General features: G+C 35.4%; 2 protein-coding genes, 1 long non-coding RNA gene and 1 pseudogene across 6 annotated transcripts; 2 read left to right on the top strand and 2 right to left on the bottom strand.

Moving 5' to 3' along the window:
• Window positions 1–799: 799 nt before the first annotated feature.
• Window positions 800–25,405, bottom strand: LOC143538674 (uncharacterized). 3 transcript variants are annotated; one of them, XR_013136291.1, is made up of 4 exons: window positions 25,321–25,405; window positions 1,688–3,697; window positions 1,067–1,309; window positions 800–986 (listed from the first exon to the last, which is right to left on the bottom strand). It is a non-coding gene; the product is annotated as an uncharacterized LOC143538674 (long non-coding RNA). The 3 variants fall into 3 exon arrangements; XR_013136290.1 differs by having other exon boundaries at window positions 800–1,309; window positions 1,688–2,988; window positions 3,470–3,697; XR_013136289.1 differs by having other exon boundaries at window positions 800–1,309.
• Window positions 5,906–8,822, top strand: LOC143538670 (zinc finger CCCH domain-containing protein 39-like; annotated as a pseudogene). The gene is made up of 3 exons (XR_013136288.1): window positions 5,906–6,164; window positions 7,783–8,123; window positions 8,433–8,822. The product of XR_013136288.1 is annotated as a zinc finger CCCH domain-containing protein 39-like (transcript).
• On the top strand, window positions 19,995–22,557 carry LOC143538671 (uncharacterized). Its single transcript, XM_077032175.1, has 2 exons — window positions 19,995–21,332; window positions 21,450–22,557. The coding sequence occupies exons 1-2, from the start codon at window positions 21,243–21,245 to the stop codon at window positions 22,131–22,133; spliced, it is 774 nt and encodes a 257-aa protein (XP_076888290.1). The 5' UTR covers window positions 19,995–21,242; the 3' UTR covers window positions 22,134–22,557.
• Window positions 22,553–23,972, bottom strand: LOC143538673 (endoglucanase 21-like). Its single transcript, XM_077032176.1, has 4 exons — window positions 23,906–23,972; window positions 23,644–23,779; window positions 23,392–23,564; window positions 22,553–22,801 (listed from the first exon to the last, which is right to left on the bottom strand). Exons 2-4 carry the CDS (start codon window positions 23,699–23,701, stop codon window positions 22,766–22,768), a joined length of 267 nt encoding a protein of 88 aa, XP_076888291.1. The 5' UTR covers window positions 23,702–23,779; window positions 23,906–23,972; the 3' UTR covers window positions 22,553–22,765.
• Window positions 25,406–25,925: the final 520 nt, after the last annotated feature.

Genomic DNA, 25,925 nt, shown 5'->3' with positions numbered 1-25,925 from the left:
AAACTACAACAAAAAGGGCTTTTTAGTACGCATCAAAGCGTCTTAAAATGGTATTTTATAGGACCTTTCATTTAATAGGACAAATGAGAAAAGCATTTCATGTAAAGGGGTTGTAATAAGTCTCGGAACTCAAAAAGCGTCCTGATAGCTCAAATAAGATTATAAAACCATTTTTATGGTCGCATAAAATATCCATTAACAACCAAAAAAGCGTCCCAATAAAAACATATTAGGACACTTTTACAATGTTTTAACATGTGATTACCCACCTTTAATCTTTTAATACACATACAAGCGTCCTTAAAAATTAATTTATAAGACGTTTATGATGTAACAATATAGGTACTTTAGTACCAAGAAAAAGAGTCCTGATATCCCAAATAAGATTATGAAACCAATTTTATGGACGCATAATATATTCATTAACAACCCAAACATCGTCCCAATAAAAACATATTAGGACACTTTTACAATGTTTTGACATGTGCTTACTTAATTGTAAACTTTTGACACACATACAAGTGTCCTTAAAAATTAATTTATAGGACCCCTGTGACGGAACATTATAGTACCAAGAAAAGGGTCCTAATATCCCAAACAAGATTATGAAACTAAATTTTATGGTCGCATAATATGTATATGAACTTAAAAACGTCCTAAAAACATATTAATTATGACACTTTTACAATGTTCTAATGTTTAATAGGACAAAAATTCAAAGTCAGAACAAATCATATTATACAACCTTTTTTTAAACGTCCACACACGCAATTTTACGATACGTTTATGGACATCTAAATATTGAAAGAAATAAAACTTCATTATATTAAATAAGCTTGTTCATAACGAAAACACTAAACATAAATAAGTAATAACATTATCCAACATAAAATCTTGTAACATTCAACAAAAAAATTAAAAGCAATAAAAGAAACAAGCACCATAAAATCCCGAGTCATCATGTGTCCTCAATCCTCACGGACTACCTAAAATAAACCATTCATGTATAAGCATTAAGTTCCATGTTATTAAAATGATTCGAATCACAAGTTTAACATATATATACCGAGATGAATGGACAAGGCCATACGATGGATGCACCAATACAATCTTGAATTGTTGAAAATAACCCATATTGTCTCACCAACTGTTCATCTTTTTTTATTGGTACTTAAACATTTACCTCACACCATTTTGGTTCAATCTCTATACCACCAACCAGCTCATTTGGGTCAAGGCTCTTCACCCATCCTCTTGCTACAGGCTCAGTAGGGTTTAGAATGCTTTTGAGGAAAACTTCATCTCCGACCTAGATTTTAGTTTTCAAAAAAACAGTTATATATTAAACTCGAGTCATTATAGTGCAAAAATCATTTTACAAAAAAGAAGGTTTTACACTAGCAGGCTAACATTTTATAGAAAAAATATCTGAAAAAAATATCAATAGACATTGTTGTTTTCTAGTGTAGCCCAATGTGACCGCTATTTAATCACCAACTTACAATCAATTTTTGGATGAGTCTACAAGCTAAAGATTTACCTCTATTTCGCAGCTTCTACATATCTTAAGTCTAACAAAGTATCCAAATTACATAGTGGCGTGCCTATTGTTTATAACATATTTATGATGAAGTACAAAAGATAGCTTACAAGATATGAAACAATAAAGATTTATATAGAAAAATACCCCTAAACGTGGAGGTCCACTAGTTACAATGGGGAAAGATGACTATGTAACAGGTGCAACACGAGAACCATCCTCCGACCCTTTCATCTCGGACACCTGGGCTTCTAACTGGACCACGGTACTAGTAAGTTCTTCACATTTAGACTTCAGTTGAATGTTTTCTCTACGACATGCTGAACGACTTGGTATTACACCCCAAACATCAGAACCACGAACACCTAGACCATACATGATTGCATCATCATTTCTATCTTTACCCATTACCTTAGAAAAAACATCATCTGGTCCAGGATTATCGGTCGACCCTCGGGAAGATTAGAACTAAGTTGTTGCATTTGTGTCTGTGTTAGATATATAACAAAAATAAGATATGTATTTTTAACACCATCAAGAACGCATAGAAAAGATATGTATATAAGCATATTACTTACAATTGCATTTGCAGCTTCCTCATTTTTTGTAGTTCCATGTTTGGAGAAGCATGCACGAAACATTTCCAATCGACTTGGATCTTGTCCCGTAGATGTCTGTTTGAACAAAAATAAAATGAGTATTAATAACGGATATCGACATGCTACGTATATTAACAATTGCACCATCATATACAATCACCTTTAGCTCTTCACGTACTTGTGCATAACTTTTTTTACCCGTTACTTGCACCATCTTCTTCTTTGCCCGATTTGCCTTGTTTTTTTCAGTTACCGTCTTTAGTAGGAAAATGAAATATTAGAATGGAAAATAAACTAATGTTATTTGAAGTTGAAGGCTATTTCATACCTTAGACTTTTCTTTATTCCAATACTTCACTAGTCTCCTCAATTGTTTTTTTTTTTTGCACTTGTTTTGGCCTAGAACTTATCTGATCCTGAAGTGACAAAGACGGATCATGGTATAGTTCTTTAACTCTTGCTCTCCAGTTCTTCACCTTCTGCCCAAATGATTTCAATATCCAGCCTTCAGCATCATCTTCTGGAATATCAAATTTTGTCTACAAATGGAACAAGTCACATGAGAAAACAAATACTTTAGTCATTAACATATTGATTTTTAATTATGTACCTTTAGGAGTTTAAGCAACACTTGTTTTTTAGTGTCCTTAACCTTATTCCATGGTTTATGAATCGGACAATACTTTCCACTCCTTGAATGGGTTCCCATGAAATGAGTCAGTTGACTACTTTTTTCATTAATAGGCTGTCGGTTTGCATTAACTAAAATAGGAATTCTATCCCCTTTTTCTTGGGCCCAAATTTTTGGCATACGGGTTGGTCCTCTCACTCTTTTACGTACATTCCGAACTACAAATTGTAAACATGATTTACAATGTACATGTATACATTAAAAATACTAAATAAATTTAAATAGAAAAATTTCATTTATATCCATATAAACTTGCTAAATATCATATATATCATAGAAAAATTTTAAATATACCATTATACCCTTAAGTAAAATTAAAATAAAAAATGCATTAATTTCCATTCTTCATTACTCGTTTCTCTACCTATGGTTATGCTTAATGGGTATGCTTAAAATACTCGTCAATAACATTTTAAGTGTAAGACTAATTGGCGTGTTTAATTTTGTTTGCTGCAATATTTGTGTGATTAATATAAAAATTATTAATTATCCAAATATAAAAAATATATTTATTTTTTTTAATAAACTATATGAGTTTTTTTAGTTTTAATATAAGTTTCTTATATATTCATCATGTATCACACAATATATAATTTAACTAATAAAAAAAGCGAAGCAATCAAGTAGATCTTAACAAACCTGCTTCATTTGCTTCATTTTCTGGTTGTGGAACTTCATGCTCTTCTTCATTTTCATGTTGTGGAACTTCAAGTTCGTCTTCAAATAGTTCATTGTTCTCATTTTCTAAATCATTCGCATTTTCTAAATCATCGATATCTTTATTTCCATCATCTTTAAAACTATCTTGTTCTTCATAAGCTTCATTCAATTCTGTGTTTTCGATGTCATCAATTTCAGCATCTTGTTCTTCATTAAAAAAAGGTAACCAAGACTTAATACTAACTACATATCATATGTAAAATATTTTAAAAAAAATATATAGGTACCATGAAATATCATGTCACGCTCACTGTGGTTATCATCGTTGTCAACCGCATATAACTTTCTCTTAGCTAAAACTAATCTCCCTCTCGTGTGGCCTTCATCTGACTCTAGTACCATACTATTTTGTTGTTCTCCTTGTATCAATCACTCGTCCCTCTTGCATATGAGATTTTGAAGATCTGAGCACGCGGGAGACATTTGGAGCAATGAATCGTTTGTGTGCTAAATTAGCACATCTCTTCATTGACTGCGGAGCAATGTAATGTTGCATCTGTAAGTTGAACTGTTAGAGAATAAACACAAAGGAAACATACTATCTGAATTTTTTATAGTACCTTTTAGAGATTTTTGTAGCAGCTTCTTCTTGATAAACATGCGCCACATCATCATCAAAATCAAAGTCAGATTCAGGCATATACTCTACATTTTTCTCGCAGGTATCCGTTGGTTTGTTTTTCTTTTTCTTTGTTTTGTCACTTTCTCCTAGACTTGTCACAGACTTAACAATATTTTTAATCCCTTAGCTTGTAATTTTTTTTGGTTCTCTTGAACCCTCAACATTCTACTCTTTTCATAATCATTTATGTCTTGTGGAGCTTTGGCCTTGCATATCTTCTGGTCTGCAATAAATACGATTTATTAGCCATCAACTTAAATTGTTGGGAAATCACAGCTACAATGTAACACCTAAATCCTCAAGACCATTTTTGAACACTTTAATATGCTTATTTTTTAAATTTTAATTTAAACAACATAATGCTAGAACCAAGTATGATATAAGCTACGTATAACTAAAACAAGATATGTGATGCAATCCATGTAACATTTGATGAAAAATAGTTAACCAATTGCTTATAAACTCTTTGACAAAGATGGTCTCGGATCCGCAAGTAGCAATTAAAACAAAAGTCAATAATATACACATTAAAAAACTAAACAGTATAGAATATACAAAAATATTAGCATAACAGAAAGAATTGTCAGAAAACTAAAAGCTCAAATATCATGTTTCAAATTCAATAAATATTACATATTATCGAACACCTGGTGTGCTCCACATGATTCTTTAATTAAAAGTTATACCCTTAATAGCAAAACCCTAATCAGCAAAGAAATATGTTTAACATAAGTCATGAAAGATGGCACTTGCACATGACAAAAGAAGCAATGCTAACCCAAGAACACAGATTTCTAAACACCTAGATTTAATATATAGAGAATACATGTATGTGCTTATATGTGATAATCTATATTACATTATAATGCGTATAGGCACCTTTTCATCTCCCCTGGTGAGACGCCGTAAAATTGAATGGTCCATTAAGTCTCCGACTAGATTCCTGCCTAACGTCAACGATTCCGGCGAATTCAAGCAATTGAACCGTTACCAGCATTAAATTCATATCCAATTTTGTCAGTTTCAATGATTCGTATCAACGATTGCTCCATTCATATACGACCCTCACCCCATCATTCATCGCCAAATCTCTAAGTCTCCCACTCCTCTTCCCTCTTGATTTCCACGAATTCAGCCTTCCAATCCGACGAACTTCTTGCCGAATTTGGTTTACAAGGCCACCGCTCGTTGTTTCATCATCACCTCAGATTTCGCAATTTGTTGTAGGTATTCACCAGAATGTTTATGTTCTTGTTGGGTTCAATGTTTCTTGACCTATAATTGATTGAAGTTTTGTTGGTCGAGTTTGATTTGTTTTTAATTGACCTAATAGAAGATACCTATGGCAGATCACATTTCAATTTCTATTATCTATATTACAAACTTTTTGTTTTATGTTTGCACTATCATGATTTTTAGCACTTACATCATTAATTCGTGTCTCTGTTAAATTCAGCCACCGCTCTGTTTCAACACATTCAGTCAAGTCGCTCCTCCATGCCCACTGCGGCTTATGGTCGTTCCTCCAATTTTAACGATTAGGTATGATTCTTCTCAATGATTACTACTATATATGAAATCTATTAGAAGCCCTAAAACACTATCAATTCTAATCGATCTCCTGCTAACATTAGTTAGGTTAGACTATGTACTAATTGTATTTGGCATTGACATGGTGTAACGAGGGATGTCAGTGCTTTCACAGAGCCTTTGAACAGCGAGCATTATCTCTGTTTAATTAGCCTGGTTACATTCCAATTTCTTTAATTTTTTTGAATCCCAATTTTGTTAATTTATATTTGTTATATTTCCTTCAAGTTAAACCATTTGCCCTAATTTTATATCTAACAATAAGATTCGACGGTGATTTTCAGTTTAGGTGAGCATGGGTGATGATGACAATGGCGACAAACGAATATGATATCCATCTTGGTCATCTGCTGATAATGGTACTATGTGAATATGCACGGTGGTGAACAACATCATCACTCGGTAAAATCTTTTATCCATGTTGTCAGTAAACATAGTTGTTATTTCTCTTGTTCGGATGTCTAATTCTGATTTTAGAGTTCATTTACTTTCTAGATTCACATATGAATAAGTAAGACTCGTTTGTGTTTTCTAATATTGGGTCACTTCTTATTGCATTTAAATGTTTTAAGTTTGTCCATCAGTTTGCTCAAAAGTAGTTTCTCCAATAAGACCTTATAGTCTTTTGTCCCCCAACATCCCATATGTTAAGGGTGTACATGCCATTATATTTCACTTACTTCTATAAAACAAGTTCCATAGTTACACTACCAAAGCTCTCCAAAGGTAATGATCAAGAATTAAAGCATAAAATCAAGTGGGCTATAGACCTTTACAATTAGATTATGAGTTCAGATCTAAAGACATACTCCTATTATGCATTGACCGATTTTTGGGAAAAAAAATTATAACAAAAGGCTCCCTTCACTAACATCATTGGGGATTAAACTTATCTATTTGCATAAACACATGCATACATAACGAACTTTAGCAATTCAGGAATAAGTGACCAATTTGTATGAACCATTGTAGTTATTGAACAGAAATGTAAAAGGAAGCTGGTTGTTATAACACCAAAGATGTAAAAGTGCTATTCTCATGCAAATTTGACACCATAGTCTAGCATCAAGAAGTGATCTGGCCTATACATATTAGTTACTTTCTATTTATTTGTTTGTTCTATATGTTATTTTTACAGTCCAGTTATTAAGTATATAATCATTACAGTGTTTGCATTGCTTAATAAAGTTTAAAGATGCCAGAATTAACTCTTGTTTTTGTTTCTATGTTTACAAATGTAAAGTTATTTTCTCTTAATTTTGATTTGTCTGTAGTCAAATTGTTTTCAAATATTGGGCCACTACTTATTGCATTTAAATTTTTACGTCTGCCTTCTGAATTGACTTAAACAGTGATAATTCTTCAATTATACTACATTGAATTCAGAATATATATAACTTTATTATGATCAACTCTATCTCTTTAGTATGATTTGATATTAGTTTATGTATTTTAATATATGTCTTAGCAAACACTCTATTATTATTATTATTATTATTATTATTATTATTATTATTATTGTTTGTAGTTTTTAAGTTTGTAAATAATGAAATATCATAGAGGGGTAACTCGGGCCTACAAGATGGAAAAGAAGTAAATTTGGATCCTTGAAAAGGAATGCATGATGATGGAGATCATATGAAGTTTGGATTTCTGATAGCTTACACAACATCCATTTTTCCCTGGGCGTACTCGAGTATGGTGATCATATAATAAAGCATATCAATTGGAATCTGCCAAAGACTCATTTTTTTTCTTAATATGCGGGTTTATGGGTTACTTATGAGTTGTGTCAAATAAATATACGGGTTTATGGGTTACTTATGAGTTGACCCGTTTAAACCCAACCCTAACACATTAACTTTCTTGTTAGGTTCATGTCATGGAAAAAAGATAGATGCGTTTGTTAAAAAAAATCAACCCAGCGGTTTCTTTCAAAAAAGTTATTAGTATGTGAAATACGATTACTAAAATCATATTATATAAAAACAGCTACACTATGTGTCTCGCGAGTTTACAGGATTGTGTGAAGGAGGTTGATGTGCTTCGGCAGGAGAATGAGGCTCTCCGTGTTGCGAATACGGATTTGGTGCAGCGGTTGAGTCTGTTCTCGAAGGCGAAGCGGCAACAGCAGCAGCAGAACTATTTTAGTTCTTCGAATTTGATTGGAGAGTTTAGTCGGCTTGGCATTGGAGCGTCGTTTTCGGAGAGTAGTGTGTCGCTTCCGAGTGTGATTGAACCAAATCAGTTCCTGAGGCACAATAGCGAGAGAGTTTCGATGCCTAAAAGCATTTCGATTCGTTACAAAGGATACTTGAAGTCAATTCTGCCTCAACGACAGACTCATCAACACTCCGTTAGGTCAATCGCTAAGTTGTTAGTCGGGATTCTTACAGCCATTTATATGTTTAATTTAGATCTGATTTCCATTATTCACTCATAGAATCATATTTCATTAGTCAATTTTGTTAAGTAATTTTGACTTTTCATGAGTCAATTTCATAAACACAATGACTACACTTTTAAACCAGAATCCATCACAAAATTCATGTGGATTATATACATTTATATTCTGCACATTTGACTTTACAGTTTACAATTAAATTCATGTATGTTGCTTAAAATGGAAGAATCCTTTATTCCTTTTTTTTCTAACCATACCTAATGAAGCAAGTTGTTATAATTATGATTTCAACAGCAACTTGTGCATGTGCTTGGGGAGAAGAGAGCTGCAGAAGGATTAGAGTTTGATGTCTACAACCCGGGAATGTCGAAAACCGAGCTGTGTAACAAGTGGCAGGAGACTGGAACCTGTCCTTATGGAGATAACTGTCACTTTGCACATGGAATAAGTGAGCTGCGTCTTGTGATTAGGCACCCGCGCTACAAATCCGAGGTCTGTCGTATACTCGTATGGTTCTTGCTGGTGATGTCTGCCCTTATGGTCACCGTTGTCACTTTCGTCATGCTCTTACTGATGAGGAAATACTTATGGTTGTCAATCTACGCTACAGAGGTTATGCATATCAAGTGCTGTTTTTACAGTTTACTATATTTTAATTTCATGAAAACTAAACTAAGTGCACATTTGTGTAGATGGAGTAATTAAGTATATAGCTTAGAAGTGAAGTTTAATGAACTGATAAATGATGATTATACCATTTACAATTTAAGATGTTATGTTACATTTCTGGATTAGGTTTATGTATAGTTTAAGAATGATGTAATTAATGAATTACGATCTCTCTTTTTAATTTAAACTAATTATTTGCAGCCATGGATCGAGAAGACAATGCAAGCTGACGAGGATGATGGAAAAATATACGAGTTCGGAAGATAAACGGCCCAATATATAAATAAATAAGTGGGACGACTTAACGAAGGTGAAACACTGTAAAAATAAGGAATACTTTCAAATGACATTCTCAAATTGCTTGCATCTGATTAGAAGTATTCAATTTCCCAACTTTTGCATGTTTCTTTATTAAATTATAACAAACTAATTAAACTGTACTATTTTTTTGCTGCAAGAAAATTTTCAATTCATACTCCAAGGAAGAAAACGATGACAAAAAATCAAGAGAAGAAATCCAAACGCTCAGGGTAATTTCTGGAAACTGTTTAACTGATTGTCTTACATGGTGCGAATCAAACATGGACTCAACTGTTTGGGTGGGTTTAGACTAAACGGGCTCAACTGTTTGAGTGGGTTTAGACTAAACGAGTTTTGGTGACCCCACAAATTTATGTAAGCGGGTTGTGGTTGGTGTCAACTTGGTGGTTCATAGGTTGACCCGATCAACCCATATGTTTTAATAAATGTGTTTTTTGTAATTACTTAAAACTATTCGGGTTAAAAAAGTGGCATACTTTAAACAGATTTTTATTAACTAACAATAATATGTAACTAGGATATTAAAGTTACCAAGCAAAAAAAAGAAGAGATTTTTTATAATCTTTTTTGGGTTAAACGGTTGGGATTTCTAATTAAAATGAGAATCAAACCGGAAACTGATTTGTAGAACCGATAACCAAGTCAAATACTAAACTCACAGTTAGCCAGTTCGGTTTCTTTATGTGATACACAATGTTTATTGTTTAGTTACAAAAAAGGTTTTCCATAAGACGTGTGTCAAAAAAACCAACTTACTCAACATTGCAACAAAATTTGGAGGGCCAAATTTAAAGGTGCAGGTCACATAGATAAGATACTTTGATTGTATATTAGTTTTGTCATAATTGAGATCAAGTTAATTCTATGTGCCCGTTAAATTATCTTTTCCCCAAATATTGCTAAATATATTTTGTTTTTTTTCGTATCGTAAACTATACCAAATAGACAATTTACTATAAGAAACGATGGTGCCATAACAAACCGGACCACGTGCTAACGACCAAATTCCTATTAAGCCCCGCCGCAACGCGCGGACACTCTTACTAGTAGTAGCAAACACATACTTCATATATAAGGCCAAAGCTGCGTACCATTCAGTACTCGGAAGTCAATACGGCGTTCAATATACCAAACACAACGTATAAATAAGTAGTTCCCTGATCATCATAAGCAAAAAAAAAAAGCAAAATCCAAATTAAAACTGAAACCTAATCAACTTAAATCTTTCTTTCTACTAAAGTTTACTTCTCTTTGTCGCAATTGCATACCATCCTTGGCATTTCACAGAATTACAGATCCAAAGCCTCTCCATGTCTTATTTGACAATTTTAACAATTCCAAAAAGTTAATTATTGCATATAAATAGGATTCCAAATATCAAAAACCCTAGGTTTCGTACCGTGTAATCACAATTCATCACCAATTTTACAAAAAAAGCACACATGTTCAAATCCATAACATAAGTTTGCTATTAACAATACAAAAACAAACCTAATTATGTGAAAACTAAAGCTACCGATAAGCAACACTAAAAAGGGGAAAACAAATCATATCTGTGTAATTTCGAATTCCAGTTGAAATCAAAAGCAAAATGAGCGTCAAACAATTAAAAATCTGAGTGTATCTATTTATTTACCATTCGGGAAAAACAGGGTTAATGAGGGGTGTAGTGCAGAGACATTTCAGGGGTGTCTATCGGGAAAGATTTTTCTAAATAAATTTGATTTAGAAATGGTGGAGATCCAAAATGAAAAAGGGGAAATTAATTTAAGATTTCTAAGAGGGAAGTTAAATTAAGATGGAAACTATAATATATTTTTTTCTTTAGATCAAAATAATAACTATTTAGTTTAGTTATAAATCATGTGAAAAGGGGATGCGTTATTTGGGGAGAAAAAGAAAAAAAAATTGTCTTTCGTGTGATGGGCACGCTGATGGGTTTAACGAACAAACTTAGCAGGGTTAATGTAGTCGGGTTTAATTTTGAGTACAATGAAACCACATGGACAAAAAATCGCAAATTTGAAACTATTAGAGTAAAATCGTATATTTGAACAAATCACATAGACAAAAAAAAACCACAGTTCACTCATTTATATAACACAAAAGATTATATTTCTATTAAAACATCAATAGTTTATGTAAGTTTTAAGTGATATGTATAATAAACATTTATAAGTTAGACTTTGACACTATTGGATCAAACGTTGATTGACAAATTATTTACATAAACTATTACTTTATCCGTCTCATTAAAAGTGTCCATATTTTTTTTATTTGTCTTATTACAAATGTTCACTTTCAAAATTTATTAGACAATTTACAAGTTTACCCTTAAACACATACAACTAGCATTAATAAACAATATTGATAAACAAATTTCCAATGGCATTATTGTCATTTGGTAAGCAAAAAAGTAATCATTCAATCTATCTTAAACTTTGTGTTTTTCAAACCATGAACGTAAAGAGGGACGGAGGGCGTACTTCAGTCTTTAACCAATTATATTTAATTATGATTCTCAAAGAGCTCAACTCAGCTTAGCTCGGCTCAGCTCAGCTCGTCACTTGCTCAACTCATTTATATACTATTAATTAAATTATATATGTTTTTAATTATTTTTATATATTTACATAAAATTAGCGAGCCTAAACTTGGCTCGAGATCGTGTGTTGCCTTAAACAAGCTAAAGCCCGGCTCTAAAGCTAGGTTGTACAATGTAAAATTAATACATAAAAGTCCAAAAGAGGAAAGGGTTATAAATATACAATATCGAGCTCAGACACAATAATTAAGTGAGCTTTATTTGAGACCGGGGCTCGAAAAAACCGAATTGTTTCAGGCTATTTACTAAACGTACGTAGCTTGCAAGCAGCTTTGCTCGTTTGCACCCCTAGTAAATATAATATTTTAAAGTGGGTTTAATACACTAATATTTATTATTTACTTACTTTTTTGGATAATGTTTATATTTTAACCAATGTTTTAAAAACCGGTATTTTACTTGTACCGGATTGAGCTAAAAAATGGTACAACCGGTTGAACCGGGTTATACTGGGAGGTTCAACCGATTGAATAGTTTACCTTATAATTTCTTATAAATGTAACTTTAATCCAAAAACAACCTAAAACTAAATGATTCCTATAACAAAAAATATTTCAAATGTTAATCCATATTAAAAAAATAATGCAAAAGCACTCATATTTAAAATAATAGTCCTAAAGTTTACACGTTTAAATGTTAATTGTTGGGTTAAAAGTAATTTTAAAAAAATATGGGCTGCAAATATCAAAAATTTATCGGGCTTAAAACCGGTTTGCCGGTAAAAACCGGTATTTTAGACAAATATCGCCGGTACGATGTTCTAGCAAACCGGTCAAAAATACCGTACTCAAAATACCGGCCTACTGTGTGAAATCCGATTTAACTGGTTCAACCGGCCGGTTTGAACCGGTTTTTTAAAACACTGATTTTAACTTAAAACTAAGATTGAAAGTTAAAAATGCTCAAACGTCATATATGAATAACATGATTATATTAATCCCTATCAAATTAGAATGTAAATGGCTATAATCTAACGATGTTAAAAAATATGATTAACACGGGTCGTATTAGTGTGTAATCCATAGAATTAAACATTTATAAAAGATTAAGTATTCAACATAGTTTATTTATCATGTTATGACTAAAATAAGTATATATTTATAAAATACGTAATATAGTCCTAAAATTATATTTTTGACTGATTTCAGTCTTCGTTATCTTTTTTTATTATGTATAAATTACATCGAATATTTAGAGACTGAAAAACAGTCCTTCGATCCTTTCATATACAAAAGGAATTTTTAAGACTAAATATCATTCTCTAATTACATTCATTATATTGTGTCGTATTGAGTCATCTTAGATTAAAACAGACAATAACTAGTTATATATGTCTTAAATCAACAATATATTTCTTTAACATTAACGTTGGCTCTTAATGGACCATGATAGGCTTTATTATGTCACATTAGATCTTAAAGTGTTATATTGAGTCAACATTTTAGCAAACGGGTCAGAATTGATAATTAAGTTAATGGGTCAAAACAAATATTCCCTAAATCAATTGATCCCAAAACTGCCAATTCGACTCGAATACTAATCTGACATAACTATACCGTGTCTGTTTGCTGCTGCGTTTTGTTAACTTGCTAACCCGTAATGAAATTCCAGAAATACCCCTGAAATACCCCTGGTTCCCTACTCTGCAATTATGAATGCATCTGTAGTTAGGTCCCTAAAGCTACCCATGTTGACCAAGGAGATGCAAAAAAGCAATTTACGTATCCCAAATATAGCACTAAAACTAACCTTAGATTATTATCTTTATTGTTTCTTACACCATTAATTGGAATACAATGACCCGTGAATAACATAAAGTCAAACTACTCTTAATGAAAATATAAAGGAAATAATCAAAGCCAAAGTCCGAAGGTCCCCTTAATAACATCAAAAGCTCCGCCCTTATTATAAGTGAGGCGTGGGCTCGGGCTCGTTTAATAAATTTTGCACCCCTACTAATATTCTCTTGGAAAAATCCGGTGAAACAATAGCAAGGTTACCCAATTCTGCCCGCTTAAAAATCCATTCCAATCTTACCCAGTTACCCAATTCTGCCCCACTCCGACCTTTCTTCTACATACCCCGCGTATTGCCTATCGCCTGTCGTGAGAAGCTCTGCACTGACAGGATTTATAAACCCTAGCTTTAACCACTAAAAAGAAATTGTTCGTGTTGATGCCAATCTGAAGATCACGAGGTTTTACTTTGTTTGCTCGTTTTCAATCTGGTTCAAACCGCAAAAGCAAGGTTAGTATTTCCTCAGATTCGTGTATATATAATTTTGTTGAGAATATTATGATGGGTTTACAAACAAGCTAGGTGAAATTGTTTCTTGTAGGGGTATGGTACTAAACCCGGCTTACGACCTTAATTTATTATGTCTGGCTTATTTTATTATATGGACTAATACAATATTATTGGGCTGAGGGGGTTTTGTGGAGGTAACCCTAACTGGGCTAGGCCCATTAGGGTACCATGATGGTGGCCATGAGGCTCCCTATATAAAGAGGGTCTCCACCTCCTTATTAAGGGTTGGTTGTTCTCAATAAGAGTCACCACCATAACCATTTTTGTGTCTGTAAACAAGAGATCCTTGAGATTTCTTAGCAGTCACCTCCACACCCCCAAAAACCATTGCAGATCTTAAGCTACCGGAGAAGAAGATCGAGTCGTGGTTCGTTCATCTCGAAGACCGGGGAACATCGTCATGGATCAGGTCAGATTCATTTCATGTTTCTACATTGGCACCATTGTAGGGGTATGGTACTAAACCCGGCTTACGACCTTAATTTATTATGTCTGGCTTATTTTATTATATGGACTAATACAATATTATTGGGCTGAGGGGGTTTTGTGGAGGTAACCCTAACTGGGCGAGGCCCATTAGGGTACCATGATGGTGGCCATGAGGCTCCCTATATAAGGAGGTCTCCACCTCCTTATTAAGGGTTGGTTGTTCTCAATAAGAGCCACCACCATAACCATTTTTGTGTCTGTAAACAAGAGATCCTTGAGATTTCTTAGCAGTCACCTCCACACCCCCAAAAACCATTGCAGATCTTAAGCTACCGGAGGAGAAGATCGAGTCGTGGTTCGTTCATCTCGAAGACCGGGGAACATCGTCATGGATCAGGTCAGATTCATTTCATGTTTCTGCATTGGCGCCATCCGTAGGACCGGCAACGAACCACATCTTGTTTTTCGTCTCGGTCCTCCGATCTGTTCATCAAATACTCTAGGTTCTACGATTTCTTCTTTCAGATCTGTTCTATGGAAGTCCAAAAATCCGTAGATCTGAAAATATTTCTAGATCCGGAAATATAGAAGAAGAAATACCACCAAACTTTGGGGAAAACCCTTAGATCTGTGTGTTTTATAAGTGAAATATACCAGATCTAGTTATGTTTTTTTCAGATCTGGGTTCGTTTGAGCAATAATCACCTTTCATATTCATAGATCTATAAATCCTTTCAGATCTGTTGGTTTTTACATAAAACCTACCTGATGTGGATATTCAGATCTGTTCCACGCGCGCTCAACCTGTCGCCATGCATGCGCGCTCAACCTCGCCATGCATGCGCGCTCAACCTCGCCATGCATGCGCGCTCAACCTCGCCATGCATGCGCGCTCAACCCTCCGCCATGCATGCGCGCCCAACCCTCCGCCATGCATGCGCGCTCAACCCCGCCATGCATGCGCGCTCAACTCACCGCCATGCATGCGCGCTCAACCCCGCCATGTATGCGCGCTCAACTCCCCGCCATGCATGCGCGCTCAACCTCGCCATGCATGCGCGCTCAACTCCCCGCCATGCATGCGCGCTCAACCCCCCGCCATGCATGCGCGCTCAACCCTTCGCCATGCATGCGCGCTCAACCCTTCGCCATGCATGCGCGCTCAACCCCGCCATGCATGCGCGCTCAACCCCCGCCATGCATGCGCGCTCAACCCCCCGCCATGCATGCGCGCTCAACCCCCCGCCATGCATGCGCGCTCAACCCCCGCCATGCATGCGCGCTCAACCCCGCCTACGCCGCCATGCATGCGCGCTCAACGCCGCCATGCATGCGCGCTCAACTCCCGCCATGCATGCGCGCTCAACCCCCCGCCATGCATGCGCGCTCAACCCCCCGCCATGCATGCGCGCTCAACCCCCCGCCATGCATGCGCGCTCAACCCCCCGCCATGCATGCGCGCTCAACCCCACCCCCCGCCATGCATGCGCGCTCAACCCCCCGCCATGCATGCGCGCTCAACCCCCCGCCATGCATGCGCGCTCAACCCCCGCCATGCATGCGCGCTCAACCCTTCACCATACATGCACCGAAAGCTCTCGCATAATGTATGTTAGCCTAATAATATCCCAAACGGCTACGCGCCAAACATAAAGGTCGGGAGCCTAATAATATCCCAAACGGCCACGCGCCATGCATAAAGGTCGGGAGCCTAATAATATCCCAAACGGCCACGCGCCAAGCATAAAGGTCGGGAGCCCAATAATATCCCACATGGCCACGCGCGAAACATAAAGGTCGGGAGCCTAATAATATCCCACATGGCCACGCGCCAAACATAAAGGTCGGGAGCCTAATAATATCCCACATGGCCACGCGCAAAACATAAAGGTCGGGAGCCTAATAATATCCCAAACGGCCACGCGCCAACGTAGGTTGGGCACACCTCATACATTGCCCGAGGATGGGAACCTTGTAATACATCCACTTTTAGTTGATATGTTTTTGCAGGTTCGGCTACGAGTCGCACAAGCACATATGACATTATTATTATTATCTGGCCGTTTGTGCCTCCATTATTATTTTGAAGACAAGCCGGGATAGTCATCCTGCGTAGAAGAGGCCCTTGTGGGCCAGTCATTATCATCATATTATAGCTCGTAAGCCGCAACTCGCGCATGCTTCGTTATTTTATAGCTCGTAAGTCGCCTCGCGCGCAAGCTTCATTATTTTTATAGCTCGTAAGCTGCCTCGCGCGCAAGTTGCATTACATTATTATCGAGATGCGCACTCTATCTTTTATCAGGCCCCGCGCCACTACCGTTATGATGCGTGCTATATCTTATTCATGCCAGTGCACCATTATTATCATAAGGATCACAACATTTCACCATCATGGAGGAAACCTCTCAAAACTCAAAGACAATAAAGACAAGGCCGAAGAAAGAGGAAAAAACCGCCTCATATCCTAACACACCTTATGAAGTCCAGCGCTCCACCTAAACACTTGCACGCCTAGGAGCAACACTGGACTTGGGGGGCTTGTAGGGGTATGGTACTAAACCCGGCTTACGACATTAATTTATTATGTCTGGCTTATTTTATTATATGGACTAATACAATATTATTGGGCTGAGGGGGTTTTGTGGAGGTAACCCTAACTGGGCTAGGCCCATTAGGGTACCATGATGGTGGCCATGAGGCTCCCTATATAAGGAGGTCTCCACCTCCTTATTAAGGGTTGGTTGTTCTCAATAAGAGCCACCACCATAACCATTTTTGTGTCTGTAAACAAGAGATCCTTGAGATTTCTTAGCAGTCACCTCCACACCCCCAAAAACCATTGCAGATCTTAAGCTACCGGAGAAGAAGATCGAGTCGTGGTTCGTTCATCTCGAAGACCGGGGAATAATGATATGGTTGTGACAGTCTAGTTTTCAGAAAACTAAGTTTCATAATTTTTTGTTAAGTTTAAGTCAGTCAACAAACTGGTGTTACAAATACGTGTGTCAAGGCTGATTCCGGGACATGCTCACTGATCTATGTTTCGGAAGTCATAACGCATCATATTACGTCCAAAACCCTTAACTTTTTTTTGAAACGTTATATTATGAGTCTACAAAAATTCCTAACGTTAAATTAAGTAAGTATCTATAAAAACTGCAGTTTTTTTTAATTTTTAAACTACTGCAGTGCATATGAAATTTTTATTACAAAAACTGCAATTTTTATGAAACTGTTCATACCAACTTATGCATATTTTTGTTAGTTGTTTAATCCAGGTTTAAGATGGATACCCATTGGATGTCTTTACCAAGAGCTACCACTTAATATGAAAAAGGTCTTGACGAATTTCTTGATTTTATCTTCTCTATAAAGGGTAAAAATGGTCAAATCTCATGTCCATGCATTGATTGCGGTAATCAAATATGGGTTGATCGGGAGGAGGCTAGAACACATCTGCAATGTGTCGGGTTTATTAAAGGCTACAATATTTCACATTTGATTTCCAAACCATGTGATACTCCTATGTTAGATGCTGAAGATGACATGCAAGGGCTGGTACAAGATGCCTTCCACGGGTTTGGTGAAAAAAAACTAGAAAATGAAATAGGAATACAAAATGAAAGTCAAAGTATGCAAAACACAAATGCGAAAAAGTTTTATAAAGTGTTGGAAGATGCAAAGAAAGAACTATATCCAGGGTGTAAAAAGTTCTCGGTTCTTTCTTTTATCATTAGACTATTTCATAGTAAGTGTATCGGGAAATGTAATGACAAGGGTTTCAGCATGATGCTTGATACATTGAGGGAAGCCTTCACAGATGCTTCCATACCGAAGTCATTGTATGACCTAAGGAAGATAATAAGAGAGTTGGGACTTAGTTATGATAAAATTGATGCATGTCCTAATGATTGTATGCTGTATTGGAAAGAGAACAGAAAGTAAACAGAATGTGATATATGTCATACGTCAAGGTATAAAGCAAATGAAAATGTTCTTGCTGATGATTCAATCATACTTGATACAGACAAGAAGATTAAGAAGATTGGAGCAAAGGTTTTGCGTCATTTTCCGCTCATACCACGATTGCAAAGGTTGTTTATGTCATCTAAAACTGCTGCTTCCATGAGATGACAAGGGTTTCAGCATGATGCTTGATACATTGAGGGAAGCCTTCCCAGATGCTTCCATACCGAAGTCATTGTATGACCTAAGGAAGATAATAAGAGAGTTGGGACTTAGTTATGATAAAATTGATGCATGTCCTAATGATTGTATGCTGTATTGGAAAGAGAACAGAAAGAAAACAGAATGTGATATATGTCATACGTCAAGGTATAAAGCAAATGAAAATGTTCTTGCTGATGATTCAATCATACTTGATACAGACAAGAAGATTAAGAAGATTGGAGCAAAGGTTTTGCGTCATTTTCCGCTCATACCACGATTGCAAAGGTTGTTTATGTCATCTAAAACTGCTGCTTCCATGAGATGACAAGGGTTTCAGCATGATGCTTGATACATTGAGGGAAGCCTTCCCAGATGCTTCCATACCGAAGTCATTGTATGACCTAAGGAAGATAATAAGAGAGTTGGGACTTAGTTATGATAAAATTGATGCATGTCCTAATGATTGTATGCTGTATTGGAAAGAGAACAGAAAGAAAACAGAATGTGATATATGTCATACGTCAAGGTATAAAGCAAATGAAAATGATCTTGCTGATGATTCAATCATACTTGATACAGACAAGAAGATTAAGAAGATTGGAGCAAAGGTTTTGCGTCATTTTCCGATCATACCACGATTGCAAAGGTTGTTTATGTCATCTAAAACTGCTGCTTCCATGAGATGGCATGAAGAGAGTCGCACGAAAGATGGTTACTTGAGACACCCTGCAGATTCCCCAGCTTGGAGAACATTTGATATTAAATATCCTGATTTTGCCAATGAATCTCGTAATGTTAGACTTGGTTTAGCGAGTGATGGGTTTAACCCTTTTGGAACAATGAGTGCTTCTCATAGTACATGGCCTGTTGTTTAGATGCCATATAATCTACCTCCTTGGATGTGCATGAAAAAACCTTATATCATGCTATCTTTACTTATACCTGGCCCATTTGCTCCTGGGAATAATATAGATGTTTATATGGAACCGTTAGAGGCTGAGCTACAAGAGTTGTGGGATATTAATGGAGTTGAGACTTATGATGCATCGACAAAGAGTAACTTTCATATGTGTGCTTCTTTGTTATGGACGATAAGTGACTTTCCCGCTTATGCGAATTTATCTGGATGGAGCACCAAAGGTAAACTTTCATGCCCTTGCTGCCATAAGCATACAAAATCACAACGCTTAACTCATGGCAAAAAAATTTGTTTCATGGGACATCGTCGATATTTGCCAAGTGATCATGCTTTTCGAAAAGATAAAAAGTCTTTTGATGGCACAGAAGAAAAGGAGAGGCAACCACATGGCTTAACAAGGTCAGAAGTCCTTGATGAGCTAAATGGTTTTGAAATTAAATTTGGAAAACTTGTGGACTCCAACCCTAAGCTACCATTTAATTGGAAGAAGAGAAGTATTTTTTTTGAGTTACCATACTGGAAAGATAACTTGCTACGCCATAATCTAGATGTAATGCATATTGAGAAGAATGTTTGTGATAGTGTCGTTGGAACGTTAATGAATCTAGATGGAAAGACCAAGGATCATGTAAAAGCATGCCTTGATTTGCAAGAAATGGATATTAGACCTGAACTTCATCCTAAGGTTCAAAATAACAACAAAGTGTATTTTCCACCTGCTTGTTTCTCAATGAGTAAAAAAGAGAAAGGTATATTTTGTCATGTGCTTAAAAGTGTGAAAGTTCCAGATGGTTATGCAGCTAATATATCAAGATGCGTAGAGTTAAAACCACCAAAACTGTCTGGCCTTAAAAGTCATGACAGCCATATGTTAATGCAACAGTTGCTTCCCCTTGCTTTGCGAAATGTGCTACCTAAACACGTGCGTTATCCTGTGATGAAGCTCTGTCGTTACTATAAACAATTATGCTCAAAAGTTCTTAATCCGAATGATTTAGTTCATATGGAAATTGAGATTGGAAAAATCCTGTGATTTAGAAAGGATTTTTCCGCCATCATTCTTTGATGTCATGGTTCATCTTTCGGTTCATCTAGCTTCAGAGGCCAAATTATGAGGGATGGTTCATTACCGCTGGATGTATCCAATTGAGAGGTATACATTTATATTTTTGTAAATACCTTTTCTAAAGAAAACTAATAAATCTGATCTTATATTTTTTATCACTCAGGTATTTATCTACATTAAAAATCTTACGTCCGAAATAGGAGTAAACCCGAGGGTTCCATTGCGGAAGGATATTTAGCTGAAGAATGTTTGTCATTTTGTTCATTGTACTTATCGAGTGATGTCGAGACCATACATAATAAGACAAGTCGAAATTATGATAACGGTGGTTATGAGGGTATTTTACCTATCTTTTCTATGTCGGGTTGGCCGATTGGTGGTACAAAGGTGGAGATACTAGACCTTGACATTTTGGCTAAAGCACATTCATATGAGTTGTTCAATTGTAGTGAAGTTGATGAATTTCGAATGTAAGTAGTTATTTAGAAGTTGCGATCAGTTCAATTTATTAAATTATATATACAATTTAGTTTTTATTGTTGTTATCATCATTAGCATCTGTTAACATTAATTGCAGAGAACATCTGATGATTGTTCGTCATGAAAATCGGAAATTACGCGAGCGTGAGATTCAGCGTTTACATAGCGAAACTTTTGAGTCATGGTTTCAAGATCATGTAAGGAATAGACATAGGTTTATTACTTATGAAATACAATTTTAATGATATACCAATTTCAAGCTTCTAATAACAGGATGTATAATTTAAATGTTAATGCATCTTACCTTAATTCAGGTTTCACATCTGCATACTAGAGGGGATCCTAGAATCACAGATGATCTAAGAAACTTGGCAAGTGGCCCAGTTGAGTTTGTGAAAAAATATAAAGGATTTATCATAAATGGTTTCCGATTTCATACAAAAGATCTGGAAGAGAATAGGAAAACACAAAATAGTGGAGTTATGCTTGAGGCCATGACTAATAGCTTCTCGAGTGCTAGAGATAACAATCCTATCGTGGGAGATGTAACATACTACGGGGTTTTGAATGATATCATTGAGTTGGAGTATGATGTTAACAAGAAAGTAGTTTTGTTCCATTTTGATTGGATCTCAAATGGTTCAAGGAAAAAACAAGATGAGAATGGGTTTACTATACTCAATTTTAAAGGTTTGAAGCCTCATAATGAACCTTTTATACTAGCATCTCAAGCACAACAAGTATTTTATGTTGCAGATCGTGTTCACAAAGGATGGAAAGTTGTGATCAAGACAACGCCTAGAGATTCTTATGACATGAATGAACAAACGTGTCTCGATGATGAGGAAACACATTTGCAGAGTGACACATCTTTGGGTCCTCAACTTGATGATGATATGAATATTGAATTGGTTAGAGGGGGTTTAAATGGGATTGTTGTTGACAATAATACCTTAGTTTTAAACGGAGATGAAGATCTATTTGAAGCTATTTCATGATTTTTATTAGTTAATTACTTTTATGCACTTTTTCAATTTGTATTTATTTTAGATTAACTGAAGGTCTTATCAGTGAGCAACTATTATTTTTTGCGTATAGTTTTCTATGAAATGATGAATGTTTCGAATCTAGTTTTTCAATATTCATGCTTGATTTGTGCTTCAATGATCGTATTCGTATTCTTTCATATTAGTTTTGTCGCCTAACCTATTGTCTCTTGTGATTTTTGTTGTGCATTGTGTACCTATGTAGGCTTAGCTGGGTGAAACATACATCTATTAAAATTGGCTTTTTGGCACTATCATGTGTCGCTAAAAAGTCACATCAAGGTAAATGCTACATATGTTCTTATCATGTTAATAAAAATGAAAATAAAACTATAAAATGTAGAAATTATAATATCATCATTTCAATACAAAGTTTAATATTCTTCTGAACACATTCAGAATGTTTAAACACAAATGTCTAATAACTGTCAAATTTAGTCTAAATATCAAACATATAAATCACAAAGTATTCTGTAATCGATTCCAGTAGGTCTCGTTGACTTTGTTGGGGACTTTGTCGAAGAACCTGGAGTATTGATATTATCGGGATTTCTAATAAAACTGCACGGTTGTGTTCGAGATTTCTACTTGAGTTTTCTGTTCGCATATTGTGTACATCGCTGTAAAAGAATACACATAGATTAAGCTGTTATTCTTTCGTTCTAGAAATTATTATTATGGTCAGGATTGACCCGTTTTGATTTAAGCTAAAAACGATACAATTTTTACCTAGTCAAGTGTGGCCCCTTTCGTTTTAAGCTGGAAAGATATAAATTTTAGCCAGTCAAGATATATACTAAAAAAACAATTTTTAAATAGTCAAGGTTGCCCCGTTTTGTTTTTAAGCTGAAAAGATACAACTTATAACTATTCAAGATTGACCCATTTTCGTACTAGCTGAAATAAATAATAAAGTTTTTAACTAGTGAAAGCTAACCAGTTTCGTTTTAAGCAGAAAAGATACAATCTTTAACCAGTCAATACTGACATGTTTCATTTTTAATCTAAACATATGCAGCTTTTAACTAGTCAACATTGACCCTTTTTTTTAAGCTGAAAAGATATAATTTTCAACCAGTCAAGATAGAACCGTTTCGTTTCAAGCTGAAAAGACAAAAAATTTAACCAGTCAAGACTCAAGATTAACCCGTTTCGTTTTAAGCTGACCAGTTAGAGATAACAATAATTTGACGACCCATTTTTAGCATACCTGAGTTTCAACAAATTTACGAAGAATATCGGTTGAGTAGAAATTCGGACTACAATACCAACCAGGAGTGTCTGCAGCATCAAGATAGTCACTAAAGAGTGCTGCTAAAAACGCTGCATTGGCAACATATTGAAGAGGCTGCGGTCTCCCATGATTTAATTGTATCAAACCTCCTGCCATACAAAACAACAATACCGCATGAAATAAACCTACTGATTCAATCATGTTCAGTTGATATAATTGAGTTACTACCTCTTGTGCGGTTAAAACTTGTGAAATAAGGTAAATATGAACACATGACTATGCTCATCTGGTTATGAAATGTCTTCAAAGTTTGTTCATATGGATATCCAGGGCTCAGAAATAATCTCAATCGAGTCAGTAACACCTACAAAACAGAAAATAATGGCCTTGCCTCAACAAATATATATTAAACAGATATAAAAAGTTCAACAATGAAATAAATAAAACAAAAGCATCAGTAACGCGGCTTGCACAATGAAATAAATTTAACCTTTAAAACGACAACACCTCCCCGACGCCAAACATACTGCTCAAGAAGGTGGGGTTCGCCCCATTTCAATCAATCATATTGTATTAACATACATTAAATTAAAAAATCGTGAAATTACAACTCAAAACTATATGTAAACTTATTCAGCAAGTTCTAAGTTCTACTATGTTTAGTTTAGTTAACTAAATATCGAACACTACAATCAGTCTACAATTACCTTCAAACTGGTACAGTCGATGCTGTTGGCATACCTTGTAATTTCAGCTGCTAACCCATCAAACACTGCATATTTGTTGCCTGGATTGGATTGGCAGGCGTTTGTGGCCTGCATATGGAAAGTTGTATGTGTTTAGTCGAATCAAGCCAAGCTGTTTCAATCAATAGTAACAATGTTCAACAAAGTTTTTATTGAAGCTCTTTTTGCAGTTTGACTAAAGAAGACGATAATGCAAACTTACGACAACTGTTCAGGTAATACCATAATACAAAATTATTATATGATTTCATTTTTTAAATGGCATATGCTTTCATCTTTAAAAAGAAATTTAAATACTTGCAATCAAGACTTCAAGTTAGGGATGAGCTCGGGATGGTACCGGTATCCACCGCGACCGGTACTGATCCTGAAAATCCTGATCCCGAAAATTTGAAACATTTGGTACCGGTACCGAAACGTTTGGTTCGGTACCTGTATGTTGTGCAAAATTCGGGAAAAACCGGTACCTAAAACTAAAAAACTTGGTACCGATTTGGTACCGGTACTTCAAGCAAAGCAAGATATCAGTACAAACAATTATTTTAAGATTGGTTTATGGAGTAACTATCTCCCTTATGCAACTAATGATTATTGTTCAAACAGACAACTTTGACTTTTTGATTCAAAAGTATTGTTCCTAATATTAAAAAGTTTCGAACTTAGAGTCAACATGGTTGATGTACCGCCCATATTGAGCATATATGTTCCATTGTTTGTTCAACTATATCTATTGTAAACATAAATAATTAGTCGATAAAATTTGTAGCTCCAACAACTAACATGGCATGTTTGATTACACAAAAGTGAACAAATGACGTGAGGGTTCTTTAGATCAATGACATGAACCAAACCCGTTTCGACCCTCACCAAATGTTCAATAGTCTCCAATAACTAATGAAACTTGTAGAAAAACAAGAACTGTATATAAAACATACACAATTTATACAACCAAAAGTCTCAAAGGTACTCTATTTGCTTATGTAAGTCATCAATGATCAAAATTAACATTTTATTATTGTGTATTCTCTCTATTACCAAACTGAAGATGACAAAATCCCTCAAGCGATCCATGCTTGAGTTTTGGAAGCATAAAGGAGTTCCAGGCCATGGAGAAAGGAGTGATATAGAGGGAGTTTATTAAAGCAGTATATACACTAACCTTGGATTCAGAGGCGTTCCAATCAAACGGCACCGATTATGGGTCTCCGGAGATGAGATTTATTCGGTAGCCATCGAAACCCAAACATGAACCGGTGGTGATTCGAACGATGATGATTTATGACTAAAATATCAAATGACACCACAATGATTATACGTTTAAAGGTCAAAGTTATATGACCATAGTGTAAAATGTCCTATTAAGTTTTGTTCTTATATGACTTTGACTATAAATGGTCCTATATCACCGAACATTTATGACTTAACTACAAAGTGTCCTATTAAGTTATATTATAATAAGACCTCCAGTGATAAATGTCCTATTACATTACCATATAATGGGACACCAACAACTACATGTCTTATAGATTACTCTATTAGTATTTAAATTATAAGTGTCTTATTAAGTTATATGATAATACAACCCCAAAGAATCATCCATCATATTAAATAACTTTTTAGGATACCGGTTCAGTAGCGTATATTATAAACGGACCCCAAATTTTCATGTGTCATGTTAAATAGATTTTAGGACCCTATTTTATAAACGTCCTACATAAAAGGTCCTAAAAATCCCTTTTTGTTGTAGTGACCTGTAACTCTAGA

This window comes from Bidens hawaiensis, unplaced genomic scaffold (genome assembly GCF_021521415.1).
Source record: "Bidens hawaiensis isolate Kalapana, Puna unplaced genomic scaffold, B.hawaiensis_p1.1 tig00011662_1, whole genome shotgun sequence".
NCBI classification, from domain to species: Eukaryota; Viridiplantae; Streptophyta; class Magnoliopsida; order Asterales; family Asteraceae; genus Bidens; species Bidens hawaiensis.
This window is presented reverse-complemented; position numbering and strand designations above follow the sequence as displayed.